The following is a 20,655-nucleotide window of genomic DNA, read 5'->3' on the forward strand; positions in this document are numbered from 1 at the left end:
GAGGCTCCACCCCCCTGGGTTCCTTACTCCCAAATACAGTTTAAAAAAGGGCATATAATTGGTTGGTTAATATACCAAGAGTATTTAAATTCCTGGGTATGTGACAAATCCAGGGTATTTGTTCCTTCTCCCCGAGGGCGGGCCACCTCCTGTGAGGCTAGGGAGGTGAGCCCACTAAGCATGACCCTCCCCAGGGGTCTGGGCAGGTCAGACCTCAGTGGGAGTGACTCACCTTTAGGGGACAAGGACTCCTATTCCAAGAAGGAACTCCCTATGGAAGAAACTCTGCTTACATGGAAATCAAAAAGCCTACACGTACTGGGATATTGCCTCCAACAACCAGTATTTCGATTTCCTTCTCTTTGGCATCAGGTAATGCTGGATTGTACAGAAAAAGAAGCAAAACTCCCCTTTTAAGTGGGAGTAACCGAGTTGAAGAGATGAAGAACCCAGACCGCAGCAGAGAGAACTTACGCAGGGGAGAACCTCTGACGAAGGTACATCCTGGGGGTGTGGGGGAGAGCGCAGTGGAACCATGGAGCCAGCAGCAGTGCAAGAGCAGCAGAGGGGAGAGAGACTAATGCCGGATGGCTGGCATAGCAAGCAGTGAAGCAACCGCTGCTGGGACGGAGTCACAAAGACTGTCATGCTTAGTGGTGTGACCACGGAAGGCGTGTTGTAGGCCTGCAGCCCAAGCACTAATGGCAAAACCAGGCATATCGGGAGGAACACATCATCCCCTCGGCCTGTGTGCGTGGAGACTGCCGAGACTGGCAGATCGCAAGTGAGAGAAGCCGAGAGACCAGAGTGCCTGGGAAGCAACACCGGGGGAGGACGGTGCAATCCAACACCAAACCCTGTGAACTAGACCCACACTCAAGAAGGTAAACTGCGTGTTTGCTAATGTCGGTTACAGGAACCTCAGAAAATCGAAGTACGAGCAAGGTCTATGAGAGTTGACCGTTAAAAATAAAGAGGACCTAGGGCGCCCCATAAGAGACATTGTAAAAACAAGTGTTGAAAGACAATCTAGAGGATTCAACTTGATAAGAGAGATTAGAAGAACGACATCCACAGGGCTGGAAAAAACGGTAGAAGAAAGAGCCCTATTTATAAATGGACTAAGCATCGGGAGTTACAGAATTGTGTGAGGAACCTTCTGTACTGACTTTTTCCACTGCTGAAATCTGGTGAGAAACTCCTACAAGGAGGGTTGAAGAACTTTGCCCAGAGAGGAAGCCCATTGAGCTTGTCTAAAGGGGAATTGATTTCTGTTGGTTATCTATAGTAGTAGGGCCAGTTAGAAGTAGGTTTTTCGGTGGAGGCCATTCTTTTGCTTTGGACTACTGACAAGCACCCTTGGTTAGTTTATTAGGTTGGGAAAATCCCCTTTAGCAATAGGGACAGCTTGGCCTTTTCCTTATGAATTGAAATAAACCTCCTTGAAATGTCCTCTGTGCGTCAGACTCATTCTGATTTGCTACAAACCCCAGGGACACTTCCCTAGCCCTCACTTGCTCCAACATCCACTGACCTGTCTTCCCATAAGACTTTACAATAGAGTGTGTTGTGGCGTGTGGAACCGTAAACTGTTTGCATCTAGATTTGATTGAGCAGCATGGTTCGGGTCACACTAAAGGCTGCAGCGCTAAGAGGTGGTGCGGTAACCCCTTTTTGAACTGTACAAACTGCTGCATTTGCTACAGAGGCCGGGAAGAACTGAGAACCTACATCCCGCAAAAGCCATTGGACAAGGGGTGGGCCTCTGAGGAGAACGGAACCCAATCTCACTTAAGTCGGAACCATCGTGACCATTGTTTTGTTTGAGAAGATCGTATTTTCTTTGAGGTGCATAGTCTTATGACCCATCTGTTTATAGAGCGCAGTGAATTATGACATGCAGTCTTGACATAGTTGGTCCCAGGTGGATCCCTGAAACACTACTTATTTCTTTTTACTGCTTTAATCACAAAGCTAATAAAAACTTTTTGTTTCTATTGCAATGGTTTTATAATGTAATGTAAGGGATTTCAGTATGGGGGTGTGTTCTACGTGGGCACAAAATAAGTGGTATGAATTTCCACGTGGCCTTAGATGTATTCATTCGATCTGCAGAGGAGACTAGCAAACAAATCAACACATGCGGATGTAAATAATCACTGCATTTTATCTTTGTAGACCGGTGTATCGTCTACAGGGAGCTGAAGCCATGGCAGTGCCAATGCTAGTTCAGTTGCGTACATCGCCTTGGAATCTTTTCCTGCCTCACTTCCTGTACCCCTGAAACCTCAGAAAAGGGGTCTATAAATTCATAGGGCTATGGCTGTAGTGAGCCACACTTTGTCCATCAACCCGCAGTCTAGCTAGACATACTACATCTTTTTAAGGGTGTCAAACCTGTGCTAAGAAGAGCCCGCATTATAGAGAGGAAATGTGGCTTGGATCTTTAAATAGTGATAATTTGGTGGTCCATTCACTGCACAAAATGTCCAATTGTATTCTTTACGTTTCCTGGGAACCTCTACAGAGCAGCTGTTAAACGCGATCAAGCTATACCATCTTTCTGACTCATCTTTACTCTCTCTCTTTTATGGCTTCATCACTTTCTCTTTATGCTGAAAATGTGTTTATTTTTTGTGATGATCTTGGTTCTTTCTGCCCTTTTAGGACTTGAGGGTGGTGCATAGTGAGCCCGCTCTACGGCTAATTATGGAGTTGTGGATATTTAGATCATCCTTCTAGTTTCCCGGCCTCTCCGATTTCCTCTGGCAGGTCGATGAGTATATTATGGTGTGGCTCTTTTATCTTGTCTTCCAACACTATAAAAGTAAAGGAGGATCTCCTTGATCACATCTAGTTCCCCTGCCAACATTTTTGTCTGCCTCAGATTAGTCCCTTATTGTCCTCTGTGCAGTGAGTTTGCTGGCCTATGTGTGCATTGATGTCCATGATTCTTTAATACTTTGGTTCATCGTTTATTTTTCTCTTGCTTGATCACTTACAAATGTGTTGCATTGTACAGTGCCACCTGGTTTTCTTGCAGTCCACCCACTCCTCCGTGCTTCCACACTTTGAACGCTGCTTGAGTCTGACTCCAACATGCCATGCAGTATAGAGCTCCAGTGGTATAGATCTACAAGCACGGTTAAAGAATTGCAGCGATGAGGTGTGGTTTTGCCCTTCAAACAAGGACATGGGTTATTGGGCTCTGGTTTGCAGCCAGCCTCTACTCAGTCACTTCTCACCCAGTATTGCATAGACCTCATAACATTTGTTTGGAGACTGTTGTGTCAGCGTTACTCCATAGGCAGTGCACTGCCATGCTCACAAATCGCCATTGCATCCAGGTCATACATGTGACCAATCAGCAAAGGTTGATCTGGCATCAATGAGAACCGACAATTACATATTTCAAAATGGGTATTTGCAGCATTGACTTCAGATCCTTAGTCCCTCGTTCACTGCCCCCCATCCCTGATCGTGTGGTATGCCGTTCATGGAGGCTCTGCCTTCCCAAAAATGGCTATGAATGTCATGTTTTTGGAGCGTGCACGGGACTTTCAATATGACTGTGTATTCCTGCAGGTGTCACTAGTAAGGTGTTCAGGAGGATCATTCATTGGCCAGAATGCATCTGTGCGTGAGGAGCTCCCTACACATTCCATGCTGATTTGCAGGGACTGGTATTGTCATCCATGCCTGATAAGGCAGTGTCACTGCCAGCCCAGTGGGGTACATCTACCTCAGATTACCACACCACATTACACACTGTATCGGTGTAATTCTGAATTTGGGTTTTCGCTGCTGGTGCCGTGGGACCTTGGGCCTGTGTGTTGTTTTTCCTCCACTCATGACGATCCTGCATCACTTGAGGGATCTGGTGAGCATGCACCCCTTGCCCTCGGATGTTATTGCTGCTCTGTGTCTTGATTCATCGTGCTTGGCCCCTCAGCACCAGGTACCTGTTAGGCAGAAACCTGTGCAGTTCCCTCTGGGACCACTGCAAAAGATTTAAGACTACAGGTGTTTGGCAGTAAACCCACTTGGTAGCAGTCTGTACCACACAGATTCACTTGGTAGCTGTGGCTGAGCAGTCAGACTTCCCTCAAGAAGAGTTAGGCAGTATACAGAGCATACAAAATAGGTACAGAGGCACAGTAGCACAAGCAAACACTGACCAGAGCTTGTGTAAAAGTATGATTATTTATTTAAAACACTTGTAAAATTACACTAGCACAGAAAAAGGTAAATAAATTCAAAACACAGTCCTAATTACTATATGTACATCCCTAGTTATTTGTTGGACAAGTCTTAGTTAACACCACTTATTTCCAGACAGAGGTGAGCGCTTAACGTTAGATGGCACTCCAACAAATTGTTTAAAAAGGGAGGGAAAAGGCAGAATTAAGAAAGCAATACAGCAAAACACTTTTCAGGGAACCACAGTAAGTATTAGAGAAGGCAGTCTATTGAGGAGCAAGGAAGTTCAGTGCCAGGCCCACTTTAGGGAGAGCCAGGCCAAATATGCCCAAGATCACACAATGTCACAAAGTCTCAAAAGATCTTTACAGGTGAGTAGAAAAGTTCTGTTGAGCCTAGAAAAGTTTAGTTAGGGTGTCCCAGGCTAACCCAGGTTCGAGAGCCGAGGGCTAAATCTACCCCGTACAATCGGTGGCAAGGGAAGCCGGGCGGAACACAGTACCTTCAAAATGGAAAGGATCCTCCAGTGGTGGCAGTTGTTCCTGGTAGTGGGTGCAAGTCGCTGCGTCGTCCAGAGGAAGAGCAGATCTTGACGTGGAGGAAGGCCGAAGGTCGTTGCACTACCAGGGAAGAAACCAGCCATGGAGTTTTCCGGTTAAAAGGATGTTACCCCTCTTTCGCGGTAGAGGTAAAAAGTGGTATTCCGGTTGCCGGGGTGCTTGGCACAGGCAAGGCGGCCACGAGATGCTCCAGGGAGGCGAAAAGAAGGCAAAAACTGGTTGTCCCCACCAGTCAAGGGAAGAAGACTCTCCAGACTGGAGATCTCCTCTGTCGTTGGGAAGTGGTGAGACGGTTCCGCAGGGCTCCACAGGTGGTGTCGTTGTGGCAGGTCGGCTCAGCTTCTCCCTCTTCGGCTTCTTAGGTCCTGTGGCGACTTCTGAAGTTCCAGTCCCCAAAGCCCTGCTTTTTTGCAGCAAACCCCCATTCACCAGTCCTAGCTGTCACTCAAACATGCTAAGTGGTGAGCCGGGGGGCTCACCACTGGGCCAATCACACAAGAGTGCGACTTGAGTTGCCAAGGCAACTCAGTCCAGGGTGCCTAAATCCCCCTCCCACACATCCTGTAGACCCAGACACAGTGGCACCACTTTGGAGGGCTTCTGTGCAGAAGCCCGCCAAAAGTGGAACAAAGGCTCAACTCGGGTTCAGGGTTACTGAAGTGAACCCAGACGCCATTTTGGCGGCGAGTTCTGGCAAAAAATCCCAACCGGTGAATTAATATTAAATAAACAAACCGGCGGTATCTTTAACATTGCACCAAAAAGTGGTGCATTAAAATCAATGGGAAATCCCATTGGGAAATATTCCGGTGGAATATTTCCGTGGTATCCACTGCCACCAGCCAGAAACTCGGCGAGGGGGGACGGGACAGTACCCCCTCGACAAACAGACCCAGGGGCAATCTAATTGCCCCTACCAGTACTTCCACAGTATGATGGTTTGTACTGGTTCTGTTCACAATTTAAGACTAGTAAAGTCAATGGTGACTTTACATGCCCAGGGAGACAGTAGTCAGTCCCAGGGTATGGAGTCTATGTTTGGGGGTCACTATGACACCCCTGTGTTACTGCACTGAGGGTGCTGTGTAACACACATACAAAAACCAATGATAGCCTATGGGGAAAAATACCCCAAAGCCCATAAGCACATTACAAGTCACAGGAATACACTCAAATCATGTCCAAGAGTGAGGGTAAAAAGAGTCCCACTCTTGGCAGGAGAAGAAAATAAACCCCAAAAATCTAGCAAAGCTGCTGGGGGACTCACTAGGTTAGGAAATTCAGCCTAAACAGAGAATTCTCCCTAACACTACCTCTCAATCAGTCTGCTAGATGTCTGCCACAAATCACCAGTGGGGATTGGAGATGTCCTCTCTCAATTCCCTGTACAACACAGAATCCGCCTCCACCATCCAACCTCACTCGAGGAACTCCACTACACCCCCCCCCCCCCCACATACTCTTATTTCTTGTAACCATCACACCCTCCTCTACCAAGAGGTCTCCCACCCTCCGAGCAACACCCCCCCGCCCCCCAACGCATAAGGCCACCATCAACTCTCCCTCCACCGGAAACCCTCGACCTCCCCATAGAGACATCCAGCCTTCAAACGCTTCTCGTACCCAATACTGAATCCCTCCTTCCTATTCAACCTCACTTCATGCACAAGTCATTCACATGCACTCCCCTAGCTGGCCTCCATCCTGTACCTTCATTGCAGCTATTACTGCATCAGCCTTCACCCCTTCCCACATCTTTATCATCCCAATGCCATCCATCAAAAATCTCCTCTCCCGCCCTCCCCTCATCCCCAGCTTTGCCCCAGATTATACATCCTCTATCTCAAACTAACAACTTCTCAGCGGGATAAAGTGCAGTCTGATCAATGCCAGATCTGTCGCTAAAAATGGTCACAACATTTACAACCTTATCTTATCTAAAGGCTCAGAGAGCCTCTTCATTACCGAAACCTGCTCCTCCCAAGACTCCCGGCCCATTACACATGAAGTCTTCCCACCAGGCTACAATCTTATTGTGCATAACATGACCAGCAAGGCAGGTGGCATTGCCATCCTGTGCAACTCCCTCCTCCCCATCTTGCACTCGGAAGAACAAGCCTGAAATTCAGATTGCAAATCCCTCCTGGTAAACTTTCTGCTCACACACACTCGGCTTCCTGCTCATATATAGAGCCCTGGGATACAATAGATACTTTGCTGAATCCCTTAATGACTTCCTAGTAGCCATCTTGGTCTCCCACTCCCTCCTCACAATATTAGGGGACTTCAATATTTTGTTCAGCATCCCACACAACCCTATGACACACTCCCTACTGGACAACCTGTAAACACTTCATTTAACACTGCTAGTCTCAGGCCTTCCCCACTCTCCAGGTCATACCCTAAATGCAATCTTCAGATCACCAGACCTCATCGCCACCTCGCCCCCTCATCTGGACCTACAACTCGGCCATCCTCTTCACTCATTCCACTCTAGACCCTCCCTTCCGGCAGCCCTGGGGTCACTTACCCATTCCTGCCTTTGGAAGAAAGTCAAAGTAACTCTGGACCTGGCAGAATCCCAACTCTCCTCCCTTAACTCTGTAACCCTGTATTCGGGTTTCATCCCCCACTTTGATCTCTGGCTCTCAGAAGCACTCATCCCCCTCACCTCTTTCAGATCCTTTTCTAGGAGACGAGGCCTAGATTGTTCAACTCAGCCCTCAAAATTCTTAAATTTCGGAACCACATCATAGAACACAGATGGCATGCAGCCCGTCACCGTCGTATTAGTCTACACTTCCCAGCTCAAGACGTACTGAGCAGAAAAACACTAAGCCAAAAACTCCTATTGCTGCAATAGAATCTCCAACGCCCCGAACTAAGCTTATTTCCGAATTCAATGTCCCAGCATGCACCTCCTCCACTCCAATCCAACCCCAATCCCTTTGAGACTCCCTCTCGAGCCACTTCCACATCATAGCCCTAAAAAGAAATATCTCCATCGTCACTAAAATAGCATTGCTCACCCATCCCTGTGCCTGCGACTTCGACCGGGACATAAGAATCACCTTCCACCCTTGCACTCTTCTTATTCTTCGCTCCACTCTCCCTCACTGAATTTCTCAAGCTACTAACAGACGTGCCTCAGGATCCCCTGGAGACCCTTGCCTCCATACTCTACAAAATGATATCCGGACATCCACCTGTGCCAGCGCCATTGCAAGATCTGTTGTCAACTCCTCTCTCATTTGCACCTTCTCAGCATAATTCAAAACCTCCTACATCAAGCCCTTGCTCAAAAAGCCCTCACCCGACCCCCTTGTCCCGGCCAATTATGGATCCATCCCAAACAACCGATTTATAGCTGAACTGCTTGATCGAGCAGCTTACTGTAAGGAAGACATGGTTATCAGAAGTACGACAGACACAAGGAGTATAATCCAAGGGGGTTTATTAAACAGTATAAGGGTGAGGAAAACGCTGAATCTAAGCCTAAATCTAAGATGGGAGCAAGCTACAACCATCAAAGTAAAGAAAAAGTTGTCATAGTGGTGTCGTCTCAAAACAAAATGGCCTATACTGATAAACCTATTGCCAAATACTTACTCTATATAACAAAACGGTGTGGGACAATGATTAGTATAACAAAAGAGTGTAATGCAAACTGAAATCTCCAAAAGGGTTTTGATTAGTTCAGGACTGCTGAACTAGTGTACTCCCTTCCCCACATTACATCACGGGAGAAGGCGGAACAGTGGCATGACTATGAGCACCCCTTGAGTCTATGGTAATCTGGAAACAGTTTCTTCAGAAAAGGCAGGATCCCTTGCATCAGTGTCTTTTGCTTGCTATCACAAGACTTTTTCCAAGTTCTCACCATGCAAGATGTCCCCTCTTCCCCGGCTTCCTCCTGATACCCCTTTGTTGGGTTCACCTTCGTCTTTACACCACTGTTCCTGCACTTTGACAAAATGCGGGACTCACTTTCCCTTGGCATTCCTCGGTCAGGTTCATTGTAGCCTTCAATTCACAGTTCAGTTATCTTTATCAGTCTACTAGCTTATAACACTCAGGAACTCTTAATGTCCTTTAAAACATATATTTGGTGTGGTATCCCTCCGTCATGTTCACATTTGCCTATCATCTTTATTACAATGCTGGACTCACTTCCCTTAGCTTTCTCTTGGCATCCCTCTGTCGGGTTCTTAGTTGCTTTACTTTACAATAGTTTACTTTGTTTCCCACTTGTCAAAGACTTTCGATTGTACGAGGACTTTGCTTGCACCTTTGTAAGACAACTTTGACTTGCTGCTCCTTTGGCTGGTCTCGCCTAAGGCCTTCTGGTATTTGGGGTCTTTCCAATTATCTTACTTTCAATCTAACACTTTCACTTTGGGTGCGGAGCCTTTCGAGAAGGTAATATTCTATTACCGGACCACTCCATTAATCTTAACATATTTCAATCTTAAACACATTTACAATGTTGCAGACGTCCTTTGCGGTTTTCCATGACAGGCGCAGCTCCTGGATTCATCATTCTGGTTACAATGTATTTTCACTCACGGTTTCACAAACCCCTGCGAGCCTCATCAAATGTTTTTGGTATCTTTCACTTGCTAACACTAGCCTGTCTCATAGTTCACTCACCGGTATCGCTCAATGCCATTCATCCAGCGTTTCCTTGAAGCCCAATTCCGTCGTTCACCCAAAGGAGGACCCCGACCATCACCTTGTGCATTAGCTGGGAAGTCTCCTTAGAAAAGTTTGCGCGACCTGCACTCTGCAGCTGGCCGGAACACGCCCCTTCTCTCGTCTCTTGGCCCCTTTTGCTCTGCTTGTATGGTTGCTCCAATTTCACTGGGTCTATTCTCCTGCCACTCTGCTGTTTATGGTCGCCTTGTTTGCCTCTCTCACCTTGTTCTCCAGGTGCTCTCATGCTCCGCCGTTTATCCCAGTTGGGAAGGGGAATAGGGTTAAGGTGCGAGTCATCCAGGTTAAGTGCCTGACTCTGCCTCACCCTGATATTGGGACATGTCAAACGGACTGGTTGTGTGTGTCTGTCTTTCTCTGAAGCGCTTTGTCCGTGCAGCAGAGTGTGTGTAGGAAAGTGGGTGAGGATAAGGTTCCTAGACGGTATGTAGAGTAGGGTATTCTACAGGAAAACAGGTGTAGGGATACTGCGTCCCTCCTCGGAGTTCCCCACTACCACTCCCCAGGCACCCCCCATCCAGGTGATCCTCACACACTGGTCCACCCCCGGGGTCTGGATCCAATAGCGATGGGTCTGCCCCGGCCACCTCGATGACCGATCCCAAGGGACTAGTCGGTGAGACACCCTTTGGTTTCTCACATTACTCACAATTGTGACATTGCACAGAATCCAACCAGATCCTGGATACCGCCTTAAGGCCCTTACGAGCAACTGAATCATGCCTAGTCTCCAGCTGGGATAGTCTTAAAAGACACTCCGATGCGGAAGGCTGTGCCGCCTTAATCCTACTTGACCTCTCGGCAGCCTTCGACATCTTTGACCACTTCACCCTCGCGGATAGACTCCACTGTCTCAGCATCAGGGACACAGCTCTGACGTGGATATCCTCCTTCCTCTCCAACAGATTCCAAATGGTACACATGCCTCCATTCTCTTCGACTCCATGCCCTGTCGCCCACAGAGTGCTGCAGGGTGCCTCTCTCGCTCTTTAACCTCTACCTGAGCTCCCTCCCCACACTCATTCCATCCCACGACCTTTCCTGCTATAGTTGCGCAGATGACAGCCAAATCATCTTAAAAATCCCAGAGTCCCTCGGGCACCTCCCACGATCTCGCAACATGTCCCACAGAAATCGAACACTGGAGAAAGGCCAACCACCTCCCACTCAACCCAGAAAAAAATCGAGATCATGCTCTGCGGGAACACCGCCCTCTTCACCTAGTTCTCCCCTTGGCTGCTCTCTCTCTATAGTCCCACCACATCAAAAACCTCTGATGCATTATGAACACGGAATGACCCTATCACATCACATCAACTCTGTGATAGAAAGCTGCTACCTAATTTATTTTGTATTTATATATTGCAAAAACAAGCGCCCTCAGGTGCAGTTAAACAAGACAGATAACACAAAACAAAAATAGAAATCGGTTCAGTGCAAGCCTTAGCTTGGCAACCAGGGAGGAACCATTCACATTATTGTGTAAACTCAAAACAAAGGCAAATTAGTCTGGCCGCAACCTATCACAATACAGTTTGTGTCATTCTCCATGCACCAGTCTTTAGTGTGCTCTCTCTGCAAAATATCTGCAAAGATCTTGAGCTCTAACCCAGCCATAACCAACTTTGGATTGTAACCAAAAAAGAGCCTTATTTTTCAGCGCCTCTCTCGATTCCATCCGAGCTGGTTTATTTACATTGGTAATGACAATGTTTCTTTGATGCATCACCAAACTTCTCAGGATCGGATCAGTTGGCTCGAGCAAACAGGCTGTCTTTACATGGATACACGGATATCCTTTCAAAATGGCAGAATAACCGGATCATATGTAGATTTAACTGAACCCAAAGGTTTGTTGGATGCTAACAGGGAACTTCCTGGTGAAGCCTTTGCTATCAGTCACCCAGAGAGACAGAAGTCCAATCAACCAGCCACAGGCTAATGTATGGTAGTCTCCTGGAAAACAGATGATAAGGAGATATTGTCAATAGAGCCAGTTTGACACGCTGCTTCTATCATAGTGCTGGTTTCCTGAGAGTCCACTAAATCAACGTGAGAAGCTTTATTGACATTATCGAAGGGCAAATGTGCAGTAATCTCAACAAAGGAGTCCACCAAGGCAGTAAAATCAGAAAAGGAATTACTCTGATGGAGATCCTGTATGATCTTTTCTTCAATATATTGCCAACTTCCAAGGCCCATCGGGCTTTCGTAAGGGCTCTTATTCGAGCCCTTATTTTCACTGCTGGACAAAGCAACAATATTTGCAATAGCACTTTCTATGCTTAATAGCGGGAATTGCAGTAGAGTGTTCACAGCTTGAGATATTCTCTCATTCCTTCCTGCTTGACTATCAGCCTGAACGTCTCTGGTAAACCCTACACCCGGTCTTTCAATCAACAAATTTCAAGACCTTTACCTTGTTAATTTCATCCCGTAAGTGCAGATTGTCACTATGCAGGCGTTCTCGCTAAAACCTCTGAAATTCTATTACTACAAGAGGCAGTGTGCATCTGAGAAAGTGCAGGTACAATAAGTTTAGTAACAGGGGACAATTCAGCCATTAATGATGGACTTAAATTAGTTACATGAGTTTGAACTAAAGATTTAGTCTGCATGACCATACTTTAAAGTGAGACACTAAAAGAGAGACTGAGGAAGAAAAAGGGGCAGTTTGCAGCAGTTTTCAAATGTTAGAATAGTACAATTCTGGTGCCCAGCAATTATAATAATAAAAAAAAAGCTCAATATCGTCATACACATGCAAGCCAAGGCGAGCCGGCTTCACCCACGCAGCTGATTCCCATTTCCCCCTTGGTTCCGCATGCAATGCACGGCATGGCAAAACTCTGTGGAAACACTCCGAACAAAGCAGCACAGGGCCGGCATACACACAAACACCCTCCCTGCAGCTCTAGGGAGGCGGTCCTCGGAGCACAACGATGCTGAAGCTCAACCGCGCCTCGGCACTAGCCACCCTCTTCCGCATTCGAGGAATGGACCCAATCCAGAACTAAACGTATGTTGTCAGGCTGCACTGCAAATCGCCCACCTCCAACAGCACTGGGCTGATGTCTCTCCACAATCTGTGGTGTGGGGGCCTAAAATGGAGCACATTCGCATTCTCCTCCGCATTGTTCCCTACCTGATCTTCCCTCATGGAGTCTCTGCGATTGTTGCTATTATCCTTTCACGCTTAGACTATGCGAACACTCTATACCTCATGTAAGGGTGCAAAATTAAGGCTCAGACACAAGGTGGCCTATTTTTGGGTAGAAACTTTTATTGATTAAGAAAGGGTTGGAATAATGCCCCTCTATACTTAAGCGTTTCCCTACCTCTAAGAATGCTAGTGAAATTGTCAGGATGTCCAAAACTGTCACTGTTGTGTTCTTAAAAAAAACCCACTTCTGTTCCCAACACTAATAACTTAAATCAACTGTGCAACGATGTTCTCTTCCCAAAGTAAAGTGTTCATTGTAGGTTCAACCAATGGAAATGTTCCCAGTCTCTCGGGTAATCAAAATTGATGAAAAGAAAATATTTCCACAAATGTAACACTCCCAAGGGCGAGCGTTGTGTTCCTTTCCCCTAGACTCCTTCTTGGTCTACTTTCCTCCATTCTGGGCTCTCAGCCCTGCATCTTCTTCGGTAATTTCACTGGGTAATTCAGAAGGATATGCGGCTCAAATTCACAGTTCTTAGTCGCATCAACTTGGCACACTTCCCTACCAAGTGTGGGTTTCCTTTTAATGAGTCCTTTTCCTTTCCAGGGTTCTTGACCCACTTATTCTTAAACTTTCATTAATTAGTCCTTGTGGGTGCAGGTCCCAGACTCCCAATATTCTGGACAGCTTGGATTACACTCCGGCCAATCAACTATTCTTTAATGGAATGTGTCTTTCCCTGAGGGTCCCAGCCCCTCTTATTCCTCGTTACTTTAGGCTTTTATATCTCCTATAGGTGCAGGTGCCAGACTGACAATGTAGGGTTGTACCAACCTGGTTTACTCCCCTGCCAATCATATAATTCTTCTTGGTTTGTTTCTTTCACAGTTAGGGCCCCAGAACCGCTTATTCTCGGATCCTCCTATGGGCGCGGGTCCCCAGACTCTTAATGTAGGGTTTTACCAACTTGGTGTACTCCCCTGCCAAGCATATCATTCTTCCTTGTTTGTTTCTTTACAGTAGGTTCCCACCCTCTTATTCTTGGATTCTTCCATGGGTGTGGGTCCCAGACTTAAAATTCATTATCCTAACTGCTGGTGCCCGGAATACTGGCTGTTCTTTTCTGGTGGGGTGCCTAACTTACCTCCGGCTCTTAGCTGGAGGTAAATCAGGCCACCCCACTGGCAAACTTGTAGTTTGCCGTTCCGGAAACGTACTGGTAAACCTTACTACCAGCATGTTAATTCCAGACTGGCAAAATTGGAATTACCCCAATTTGGCTCTGGCTAGGGGGGGGGGGCACGGAGGATTTGGCATTGGAAAAGGGGTTGGGTGTATTGAAGCGTAGGTATACCGTGTTCTCTGAGAATGGACGGCCCAACCCATAAGGGGCTTCCTTCCACATGTGATCCTCACTCAGTGCACCACCCCCAGGGCCACTTTTCTACTGTTGACGCATCACCCTGGCCCGGTGGGAAAGGTCTCCACCCTATGGGAGAAGGGATGACATCCTCAGATTTGTCACACTAAGAAAACTCCAACTGGTACAAAATACAGCTGTGAGGCTCCTCCTGACACAAGGCCCCAGAGAACACATCATACATGCCCTCTGTGTCCTTCACTGGCTTCCGATCCGGCAACGATCCACCTTCAAGGCTATGTGCATCACCCACCAAGCTCTACACAACATAGGACCAGTATATCTGCAGCATAAACGTACCTGCTACAGACTCAACAGAAACCGCTGATCCGGTGCAGCACTTCTCATCATTCCAGTGACAAAATCAACCAGCATAGGGGACTCCTTTTTCTCAGACAAAGCACCCACCACCTGGAGCTCAATCCCATTCACCATTTGCTGCATAGAAGATCACTTTGCCTTAAGGAATGCTCTCAAACCCGGGCTCTTCCCTTCAGCATCCTCACAGACTTAGTCCATTTCCTGGGCGAACTATGACCCACCCCTGACAGGAGGCAGGGGTACCTGAGCAGTCGACCAGACGGGATATAACCCCCCTTTTCCCCCCACTGAATGCATCTCGGTCAGCCCATATGATGAGCTTTGCACGTCTTCTTCTAACTGTGTGCCAGCCTTTATTCACTGGAGCATCAAGCACTCCATCACAACGGAACATAGCTGTCTCCCTCCCGGGGCACGGCCCACCAACCTCTATACATCTGCAGTAATTACTGCTTGTCTACACTCAATCACCACCTCCAACAGAATACAGCCGAGTCTCAGGCTAAAATCGATCCAGCTGTTCACATAATCTGTCTCCTTGACTCTCCCACTCCCTTGACTGTGTATTGGCTAATGCACACATGCATTTTAGAAATCCTTTCTTCTCCCCTCAAATCTGACTACAGTCTTCTGAGGGGCGCTTATCCCCATAGCGCTTCAGCAGTAGGCACAATACAAATGTCATATAACATAAAATACGATTTCTGCATCATAGGGAACCCTCACTGGAAAGTTAGGAGCGGAGCAACACGTACTGTGCCACCATCTTAATCGGGCCCTAGCCGGCTCTCTATCCGGCCCACTCCCCTGCCATCTCCCCGGAATGAACCTATTACTAAGTGTCCATCTGGGTAATTTCACATCTTATGATTTCATTGCTCACTAAGAGTGCCACATCTGAGCCCAAAATTATTTTAATAGAACTATCAAAACAGGGTTAATACAGCTAGTAACTGCAGTCGTCTCCAGTGAATGCCCAGTTCATATTTGAACCAATAACCAAAACATGTGATGGGTTGAAGTTTATGAATTAATCTCTACCCCTGACATTGCTCTGGGCAAATTTTCACAGCATAATGTCAAGCTCCTCTGCACCTTTTCAGAGAGGGGCCAACAATATGCAAATCAGTCTTGGTCCTGCCACCAATGAGAGCATTCCAGCATGAGCTGCTTAGACATGTCCCCTCTGCATGGAAAAATTAGGAACTCTGGCCTTTGAGACAGCTTGGTTCCCTATGGCACAGTGAGCAAAGGACTCATGTCCAGGCATACACTCCCACACCTAGGGCGACACAGACAATAACCAAATCATGTGATAGGTGGGAAGTAATGAATGAATCTTAAACACTGGTGTTGATTTGGGCAATCTTCAACTCCCTCCTTTTTTATCTTGTCTGTGCCACTGAGGAAAGGGACCAGCCATATTCAAATCGTTTTTGCTCGTGCCACCAGTGGGAGCAGTTGAGGGTTAAGTGCTAGGCCACATTCCCTCTGCATGGAAACGAACAACCCCGGACATGTTTTCGAAGACTTTGCATTTGCTGGTGATCCAAAAGTTAAGACGTAATTCTCCCAACAGTAATTGGATTGGAAGATGATTGCTTTCAAACTAAGTAAATCATTGGGACCACTTGGGTCTAGAATTGTAATTGTGGCAGATTGATAATGTCAAGTGGAAGAATTCTAATTGCGCCGCATTGCTATTTTTGTGTGCATGAGCTTGACATTCCTGTGGATGAGGGATTCTGAGGAAGTCCTGTGGATGAGGGATTCTGAGGAAGTCTGCCTTGAGCAAGGAGCACGTTTTGAAATCCTCATAAATCCTCATAAATCCTCACTGATCACTGAGTTGGAAATGTCTCGATTTCTAGGGAGTCCAGGCCCTAGTTTGACCACATTTCAAAGCTAATTGTCCTTTTTTTATTGAATCCCATTAGTAGCCCTCCCCTCCCACCAAATCGTTAGTTGGAATGTTTTCTAGTGATCGAGAGAAAATTCTCAAAAAATGCACCCTTGTCTAAAATCGCAGTATAGGTTTTCCGAACACTTCTCTTTGCCATTTGGATTTCATGCACATGTTCAGCAGTTGCCCGTTCATGTGCTGAAATAGGAGGTCTTTAAATGGAATGTGCCAATATTTGAAATTGAACTGCCCTCTCGCAAAGTGTGTTTATCAGAAAGTTATAGATGTTCTTTCTTGTTTCCTTTCCAGTTCCAAAGGGTCACCATCGCCTCCAGAACCCGAAGATGAGGAGAAAAGCCAGCGCACAATTACTGTCAATGCTTGCCACCTGGGAAAGGCTTTCAAGGTTATGAATGAACTGAGGAGGTATTAACCCAAACGAGTGTGTATTCAAATTATAAACCAATATGCTGCCGAAAAGCTTTAACACATTTTTTAAAAAGTTGTATATTCTACTTTGCATGTTGAAAGTCGTTTGCCCCATTTCGAGCTCGGCGTTGATGTCCCAGCGGGAGCAGTTGAAATTCCAAGAATATCTTTGTTTTACATTTCACTGACTAATAGGTATGTTGCAATTAAGTGATGGCGAATGTTTGCCACCCTGCTGTGCACTTCATTCTTTGCTTTTCAAACCTATTGAAAACTGAGGCTCTGAGCATTCAGGAAGAAAGGAAACCGATTGAAATAAAGAGAGCCAGCAAGACTCAAAGGAAGGAACAGTGAGATAATTTGGGTAGTGCTATGCCGTACTAAAAAATAAAAAACGGGTCTCTTGGATCTATCAGGACTTTGCACCAAGAAAACCTCAAACCAGTGCCCTTACGTGCATGCAGTCCCATGCAGGCAATTTTTATTTTTAAAAATTGTCAGCGGTCATAAATGTAACACAGAAATCTGGACAGGGCCCAATTTCCATGTGGCATTTACACTATTAACAAAACTTTTTGTATGCTACGAAACCATTTGATTCTGTTGAATGGCCCTTTCTGTTCACAATACTACGTAGGATGGAGATGGGGAACAGTTTATCTCGCTGGTTTCGTTATTGTACAAATTGTCTGTGGCTAAGATCATGGTGAACAACCAATACATCCCTAACATAGCGCTGAGAAGAGGCACCTGGCAGGGATGCCCCCTGTCGCCACTGATATTTGCATTGGCGGAAATAAATGGGGAGCACCATCTGCACAGGGGGGTTCAACTCTGCAAGCACAGAGTGGTCTAATCCCTATATGCTGATGACATGGTACTCTTTGTCACCGACCCCAAGCAAAATCTCGATCCAGTTATGGGTGATGTGTTGGCATTCAGGGACTTCTTGTGGCCCAGTATTAACACCACCAAATCGGTCCTCTTTCTGCTAACGGACAGTACTGAGCGTTATATGGACGGATGGGGGTTTCAATGGCATCATGTATATACCCGGTTTTTAAGGATAAACATTGCTCGAGCCCCTACTATGTTGTATGTGCATAATTATCAGAGGGTAATGGAACAGGCAAAAACGGTGGAAAAACGTATCCCTTAATCTACGGAAGAATCTCCTTAGTCATAATGGTGCTGTTACTGCGGTTTCTATACTTGTTCCAGAATGTCCCGCTGGCACTTCCCAGAGAGTACTTCTGGGAGCTGAGAGCCATGATATTGGGATTTATCTGGGGTGTGGAAACAGGCCAAACTATGAGTGAGGGTGGTTTAGTGGTGCCAGATTTTTAAACTTATTACGACGCAGCTCAAGCAGGGTTCCTCCTCTACTGGTTTGGGGGCCAGGGAGACAGAAGGCATGTGGAAGTGGATAGCGCGTTGGCGGCACCATTCCTCTTGCGCACAATTATCCTGACGGCACTCGACAGGACCGGCAAGGCAATGGACATGGTGGAACTGACCTGCAGGGCATAGTCTCGAATCAAGTGCAAACACAAAGGGGAGGTCATTTACTCCCCGGACCTATCGGTCATTTATATACCTGGAATACCACTAACCAGTGAAACAAGCTATGTTGCTTTTGTGAGGCGAATGAAGGTGACCTGCTGCCGAGATCTCTCAAATTGCCAATTCATTACGCTGGAGGAAATGCGACACAGAAGGAAGCTCACCTCTCTTGACGTGTTTACTATAGGTTGAGGAATTAAATAAAACTGATGTTCTCGACCTTCCCCGTAGAACCGATGGTAGCCCCGATTCTGGACTAAATGCTTCATGGAGATCGTAATGTGAGAGTGGTCTCCGTTATATATACGGCATGTGTCTTAACACTAAGCTAAAAGCGGGCACCACCTCTCGAGATAAATGGGAAGTTTATTTAGAGCGTGAAATATCCAAGGAGACGTGGGAATATTGCTGGGCACAGACTAGGAAAGTAGCTCTAAACGCTAAATTCAAGTTAATTCATTTTAAATACCTACACCAATTCTACTACACGCCAGCCTTGCTACAAAGATTCTTCCCAGATACCCCACAGACCTGTGCGAGAAGCAGTAGCACAAGGGCTGATTTCCTACACCTCGCATGGGGATGCCCGCAGATCTTATTCTTTTGGGAGAGGGTCTTTGAGGTACTCAGTGCAATATTGGGGGAAAGACTAGGCCTGGACCCGATAACTGTGTTACTGGGTCACACCAACTCCATCTCCAGAGGTAGGAGGAAGCTATTGGGGTTGCTTTTACTTTTGGCCAAAAGGAGGGTCACTATGGGATGGGGAGGTACCCACTTCCAAAGATTGTATCAATGGCACGCTGACGTCTTGTATTGTGACGATATGGAGACAAGCTATGGCAGACTATTATATCACCAAGCCAATCCTAGGGATATTTGGGGCCCATACATTCACTATCTGATTGCTCAGTCCTAAAACACGGGGGGAGGCCTGATGCAGACCCATAGTAATACTAATGCTGATATTGTGTAGACCGTCAACCACTGGGGTGCATGTGATGATTCAATGTTGGAGTTTTCCAGTAGTGGTTTGTATCATAACGGGCAGAGTCACAATGGGCAGAATGCAGGGGTATTGCGGTGTCTTTCCAACGAACTGCATACAGGAACAATGCACTTAGAACAATGCACTTAGACCTACTGTGCTGTCTTGTTTTTTTATTGCTTCTTCCTTTCTGTACCGTCAGCGCCTCTGCGCTAGTTATGTTGAAAAACCATCAATACAAAGATTTAATAAAACATGTTTTATCCGTCCGTGAATGGCCAAGGCATTTTACATGGAATCCTATGGAAGCTACTTGATTTAAGAAGGCGAAAATAAATAAGCATGTAGATTCCTTTGGAATAAAAAGCATCTTATCCCACATCAAAACCTCATGTGGGCAGAAATGCTGTCTGGTTCTTAACACGGGGCACACTCGAGTGGCAAATTCGTAAAGTCTAGTCTATGTCCTATGCTCAGTATGGAATCCAAAAATGGAATGGTTTCTAACAAGTAGGTGTTAAGCACATGCGTTTTGCAAGCCATTCAGCCGCTAAGCGGATAATTATCCTCAATTTATTATTCTGAGGAATACTACATCAACGACGAAGCGTCACCGATGTTTCGGGCATAAACATTCAAAGAAGGACCCATGTATTGAAATCCTTTGGTCTTTTTGAAGAGATCCGAAACACGATGCTCAATGTCAATTCCTAGCTGGTGTGACTGAGTAACTCGTCTCACAGGCTCAGTACTTTGCAATCCTTGACTTTCCTTTTAAAAAGATCAATGGATTTGAGTTTAAGCCCCATTGTTTCAATTGAATTTACCAAAGCCGAAATCTCACAGAATACATTCGTTTTTCAAATGAAAAGCTCAGGACTGGAAAGCTATGCCTATTTTTTAGGGCCAATAATTTGCGGTCATTAGTAGTCTTTGGTTGAAATTTGTGCGAAAACTAGGTTAAAAACGTATATTAACATATATCAATTTAATAGCAAAATAAACTAACAAGTCCAGCACCAAATGTGGTTATTTCCAACATGCCTGATTGTTTCAAAAAGTCTACTGTGATTCTCTGCGTTCCTATGATGGGGTCCCTGCTACTTCCTTGTGTACAGTACACTGGAGCCTCCCTGTGAGCTGATCACAAGATATTCGCTCCACCTTCCCACTACTCTTCCCACACCTTTTCTGCATCCTTTAGTTTTCCGCTTGGGTGGCATTAAATTGCTGCCTGTAAGCCAAAACTATTGTCCTTGGAGGCTAATAAAGGAGAGGGAGGGAAGGAGGCGCGCACTGCTGTTGCTGTACCCAGTATTGTATCCACTGTGATGAATCAACGGTATTCACCCCTTCTCCCCAAGGGGGAGCCACCCCCTTTGAGGATAGGG

At 46.3% G+C, this 20,655-nt stretch overlaps 1 protein-coding gene across 3 annotated transcripts in view; it reads left to right on the top strand.

Moving 5' to 3' along the window:
- Positions 1-20,655, top strand: part of KLHL3 (kelch like family member 3) — a 1,295,653-nt gene that overhangs the window by 138,371 nt on the left and 1,136,627 nt on the right. For 2 of the 3 annotated variants that reach the window (XM_069652631.1, XM_069652632.1), the window contains exon 2: positions 16,594-16,710. In XM_069652631.1, the coding sequence (XP_069508732.1) occupies positions 16,594-16,710 (117 nt within the window). Of the gene's footprint in view, positions 1-16,593; positions 16,727-20,655 lie in introns of those variants that run through there. The other variant, XM_069652633.1, reaches the window with a different exon arrangement.

This window comes from Ambystoma mexicanum, chromosome 3p (assembly GCF_040938575.1).
Source record: "Ambystoma mexicanum isolate Mex_15411 chromosome 3p, UKY_AmexF1_1, whole genome shotgun sequence".
Taxonomy (NCBI): domain Eukaryota; kingdom Metazoa; phylum Chordata; class Amphibia; order Caudata; family Ambystomatidae; genus Ambystoma; species Ambystoma mexicanum.